General features: G+C 44.8%; 1 protein-coding gene across 1 annotated transcript; it reads right to left on the bottom strand.

Annotated features, from left to right (window-relative positions):
* Window positions 1–566: 566 nt before the first annotated feature.
* Window positions 567–5,179, bottom strand: LOC119284590 (nuclear pore complex protein NUP96-like). The gene is made up of 5 exons (XM_037563720.1): window positions 2,615–5,179; window positions 2,408–2,531; window positions 1,675–1,823; window positions 1,506–1,603; window positions 567–1,137 (listed from the first exon to the last, which is right to left on the bottom strand). Exons 1-5 carry the CDS (start codon window positions 5,072–5,074, stop codon window positions 942–944), a joined length of 3,027 nt encoding a protein of 1,008 aa, XP_037419617.1. The 5' UTR covers window positions 5,075–5,179; the 3' UTR covers window positions 567–941.
* Between the last annotated feature and the right edge of the window lie 9 nt (window positions 5,180–5,188).

Genomic DNA, 5,188 nt, shown 5'->3' on the forward strand with positions numbered 1-5,188 from the left:
TTTGAGGGAAGACTCGCCAGCCAGAGCCTGACGTCGCAGCGTGGTGATAAGGCACCGGGCCATTGGCGCTGGAGATATGTATCTTCCAGGCTCCTGCACAGTCACGCGTGGAAATCTTGTTTATCTTGCAGTTGTTGGAGACTTGGAATACACGACGGCGAGCACCGACGACGAAATCCCTTTGTTTTAGATGATTATAACGACGAATTCTCGAGTCAGCCGTACTTGTTAAAAAAAGGCAGAGGGTGTACGGTGCCTTGTGAGTGGGAAGGGAGCGCGTTGCTGTCTCCCTGCCGTGAGGATAAACCATTTCCTCCAATGATTTCAGTAGGAGGGACCGACGAGAAATAACACGATACACAAACTGGCTGGGGCCTAGCGAACGAACGAAAACTAGAAAGAAACCGGCATGTGAGCCGTGTTGAGTGTTGATTGATTGATTCATTCATGTCGCCCGCCGTCCCCGGTATTACGCCGAAGCGGGCCCCTTGGACAGACCACAGCCATCACATGGTTCTGCGAAAAAGCGGTATCCGCACAGCCCCGACCAGATGATACCAACGATAGATCTACAACAACTCTTTGAACTTTCAATCCACACACTGACATCCACCTTTCAAACCTACGAGTACATGCGATGCTGTTCTTCGTAACAATAACAAAAAAGACGATGACTGAATGGGTGCGGCACACAGATTACAAGACATGTTGCATTCGTGCAGAAAAATATCGTCAGGTTACTTCAGGAGTTTACAGGGGTGGGCACTTGTCTGCACCGACAATGGCAGGTTCTACGTTTCCCCTGATCATCAGACATGGGGATTTTTGTGACTTGTTCCATGTGTGCGGCATGCAGATTCACAGCTCTTGCGCGACCCAGATTCCACGGCCGACTTGGGCACCCGGAAACCATGCCATGGATCATCCGTAGGAACTATACCTTACAATGAGTCCCCGCAAAGTATGTCGGTGAAAACAGAGACTGCCTCCTGCAGGTAGGACGCCCTGTTGTCGGTGGGCACAGGGGCGTTGAGCATCGTCTGAAAGCAGCTCATGAAGAGATCTGGCGCCGAGCCCTCGCCGGGGGAGCTCATTAGAAGCTCGCAGAGCTCCTCTGCCATCTTCGAGAAGCATGCCCTGCCGCAGTTACATAATAATGAGAACGGGCCTGAACATTTGTTCTATAAGAAATAAGAAATGCCAGTATGTCTTGGTGGACTTAAAGAATCAGCCAAGTCGTCTAAGGAACGACCATGATTTCCACTGTGACTAAGAAGCTTAGATTTGGAATGGATTATTTGATTCAGGTGCAAATTAATAGCTCTTTGGAAAAAAATCTAATTATATGGGAACTTGTGAACACTGCAAATCAAAATTGTGTTCTTGGAAGCAGGGTTACTTAAGTTAAAACATGACATGGAAGTCCAACAGTTTCATGTAAACATCAACATATGGTTAGTTGCAGATTGTAGATCTATTAATTAAATCAACGGATACTATCTTACCTTGCCTCAATGGGTAATTTGCTTCCCCAGATACCCAGCGAGTCATTTAATCGATCGAAGAAACTCTTGCACAATTCATTTTTACTCTCAAGTGGATCCTGGAAGAGAAAGTAAAGTTATGTCAACTCGGAAATATTCCAGGAAATTTTTGAACGGTAAAAATACTTACTGAATCATCGTCCATAGTACTTTCTTCTTGCATGCAGTTTTTTATGTTGAAATAGTCTATGTATATTGCAGCACCAACGTCCCAGTCAGCAATTTCAGATTTGTGATTCTCCAAAGCACTTGTAATGTCGAATATTTCTTGATGTTTGGCTGAACCATATGCCAAGAAACAAGCAATTACAAACTCATGCATTGTTTATTAACAGAAACAGAACAAAACTGATAAGATATCCTCAATCATGCATATGAACAAAAGAGTAAATAGGAAAATAGCACTGAAATTCACAAGAATCTTCATTTCATTAGGTTCTGGAGAAGTAACCAAGAGAATTCTAGTTAACGGTTCCAAATTGTACTGAATGTTGCTGCCTGTGACTAGAAATCCATATTTTCCCCTCCTTTTTCATCTCAATAGAAAGAAACGGAAGTTTTATTGTGTTTGTTAGCAATGTATATGTTTTAAGTTAGAATCTATCGAGGAGAATAATTGAAACTGGATTAAATAAAAAGCAGGAATACATTTCTTAAAAAAGATTGCAAAAAAGCAAGTAGTATTATATTCAAAATAAACGAAGGGGCTTTTCATAAGAAAATGTGGATGAATACTTCTGTTTTCTAGATTTTTTATAGGATCTTTAGGTGGACTTAACTGCATAATTATGTAAGGTAGGAAAGTGTAACATCGAATCAGGTATTTACAACTAATTGTTTAGTGCAGTGTAGGGAAGACTTACATGACAGAAACAAAGAATGAGCAACAGATGTCATGAAAATGGTATGAGCTTTCTTCCAATTGCCGCATTGAATATAATTCCCCAGTGCACCTTGTCGATATCCGTAGTATTCGTGATAAAGAGCCTGCATATAGGTATTGTCAGCAGGAGGTTATAATATTATTACTAAACAGATAATTAGCAGGAAGTTATAATATTATTACTAACCAGAGCCTCATGTATCCATTCTGCTGGTATACCAAGTTCTGCAATATATTGCCTCTGAGCCCCATCTTTGCTCCATATCTCACAATACTGCGACAAAATTTCCCTGATTAATTTTTCGTGGATGTAAGGGGCATCATCCAGATGTGGCATATGCAGAATGACGTAGATAGCCCAATGGCACTTCCCAAGACATAGTAACTGATGGACAAAACTCAAATCCAGTACATGAAGATCATTTGTACTGAAAGCACCAATAGCTTCGAGAATAGATCGTTGATGCCAGATCATATGGTAGTCCATGGGATCATATGATGACGAGAATGCACTGAACATAGTCTTTAGAAGCCCAAACTTCTCATCTTGGTTTGCATGAAGAAGCATTAAATAAAAAGATATGTCAAATCGGTCACCTGGGGACCACTGAAGTGCGTCCTCAAGAGGTCCTTCATCGATATATACAGGAACAGGATTTGGAACTTTGCCCTCGCCAAGTAGTTGGTGATAACACCGAATGATCATATCAAGTGATGTATCTGGTGACAACTGATACCACATGATTAAACCAAGGTACCTTTTCCAGTCGATTGGTGAATCAAGTAAAGCGCTTTGTATGTTACCAGCAAGCAACTCGTATATCTTTAACCTGTCTTCCTCAATATAATCGAAGTCCAGACCATTTATTTTCCACAGATCAAGCTGCTGAGCAACATCCGAGCGATTTAACATCGATCCACCTGCCTGGCTTAGCAGGACTGCCAAGCGGACATCTCCCTTTGAAGCAGCAATTTCTGTGGCTGTGTCCAATTGTCGACCAGTCAAATGCAGAACAATATGCTCCAAGTATCTGGCATCACTTAAAGAACCCACCTCTCCTTGTACCCGATGACAAACACTGTCCTGTAACCAATTGCTAAAGTCTGCTCTCCTAACCAAAGGAAGTGCATCAGGGTCAATGTTCACAGAACCTTCTTTCTTATCCAAAATCATGCCCTCCTGATCCTCATCACCACAAAATTCCAACTGGTTGCCAGCTTCTCTCTCAGAGAACAGGACCCTAATTAGCTCCCAAACCGTAACTTGATGCATTAACAGCACACGTGAAGACATGGATAAATCACTGATTTCAAGCTGCCTTTCGATGATATCAATGTATGATCTGCAAATATCTGGCAAAACCAAACGACTTGCCACAACTTTCTGAAGCTTTAATTTAAACGAGTCAGACTCAGTTTCCAGAATTTCGCGGTCAAGCCTCTTATGGAGGTCCATTGGATCCGAGAAACATAGTTCTGCCAGCTCCTCTTTAACTTTGTTCTGCTCATCACGCACAACTTTATCACCTGCAACTTTCTCTATGTGAATAACAGAAGAAAGGCCAGTTCCAGGAGTATTAACAGGACTACCAGAATGGAGAAGGATGCCATTTGGTCCCCAACCAACTCGAAATGATCTACCCATAAATAAAGCAGCATCCACTACGCAGTTAGAATATACTTTTCCAGCAACAGGAGTTGCTTGCTCAGCTGGTAGTTTGAAGCCTTCTACCTTGGCCATTCTGACCGGAAATCCCTTGTTTTTTCCAGACATGAGAATACCATGAGAAGATGGACCAACCTCTGTAGAATTTACATTGTATTCCAGCAGTGCATGTGGTTCTTTCCTTGCGAGCACACCAGACCTCCTTCCAAATTTCTGAGAAGAACCATGCAAAGGAGAGAGAGACCTCATCCTCTGACCTTTACCACTTGTGTTGGGTGAATCCACACTCATCCTTTCTCTGCTGAGGTGTCTGCGATCAGATGGAAAGCCATCCTCCATGTCTTCGTCTTCGTCATCATTGGGAAACAATGCCATCCGCATTTCCTGCATCTTTGCAGGGTCAAGCCCAAGATGAGCAGGCAACGAATGCGAAAGCTCCAGTTCATGCCCATTTGAAGGTGGGTCTCTTGCTTCAGCAATCGGTGGCCGTACAACCGGCTCATCCATGGCAACATCATCATCCTCCTCGTCCACAAGCCCAAACCTACTGAAGTGATCGACCTCGAACTTCCAGTTACCACTCACAGGATTGAATGAGAGAAACCTAGCACCTTGCTTCTTCGCGCGGCACCGTAGCAACTCAACTAGGAGGCCGGGTTTCGGAAGTGTACCCAAATCCAGCTTCAGGGTCACCTCTGCAGCTTTATTGAGGCCGTGCCCTACGACCGGTTTGCCAGCCTCGTCCCGGTAAACCACCACAGAATGGCGGCCAAACTTGACGATTTCGTTCAGGTCCAGCCCCCTCACATCGGTGCTGCCAGAGAACTTCACCTGCCCATACCTCGCCCTGCCGACGACGAAATCTGGAACCCTGCTGCAGTAGCCCGGGTCAGCCGCCTCCCTCTCGACCAACTCCTCGACCGACGGCCGAGTGAAGTAGTCGGAGAAGCGCAGGACGGGGAACATGGCGTCGACAGCCATCAGCCGAAGACGAATGGAGCGGCAACCGGTCTATTCGCTGGCAGCCTGCCGCGGTGCCACCCCCGCCCGGCGCCTCCGACTGGCCGCCGATTCAGTCGCGCTTTGCCCTATTGC

The sequence above is a fragment of the Triticum dicoccoides genome, chromosome 4A (assembly GCF_002162155.2).
Source record: "Triticum dicoccoides isolate Atlit2015 ecotype Zavitan chromosome 4A, WEW_v2.0, whole genome shotgun sequence".
In the NCBI taxonomy this organism is placed as follows: domain Eukaryota; kingdom Viridiplantae; phylum Streptophyta; class Magnoliopsida; order Poales; family Poaceae; genus Triticum; species Triticum dicoccoides.

Excerpts from the sequence above, each read along its gene's own strand:
- LOC119284590 (XM_037563720.1), bottom strand. The coding sequence starts at position 5,074 with ATGGCTGTCGACGCCATGTTCCCCGTCCTGCGCTTCTCCGACTACTTC. Across the intron at positions 2,532-2,614 it reads AATGGATACATGAGGCTCTG|GCTCTTTATCACGAATACTA; the intron begins GTTAGTAATAAT and ends ACCTATATGCAG. Across the intron at positions 1,604-1,674 it reads GTACTATGGACGATGATTCA|GATCCACTTGAGAGTAAAAA; the intron begins GTAAGTATTTTT and ends TTTCTCTTCCAG.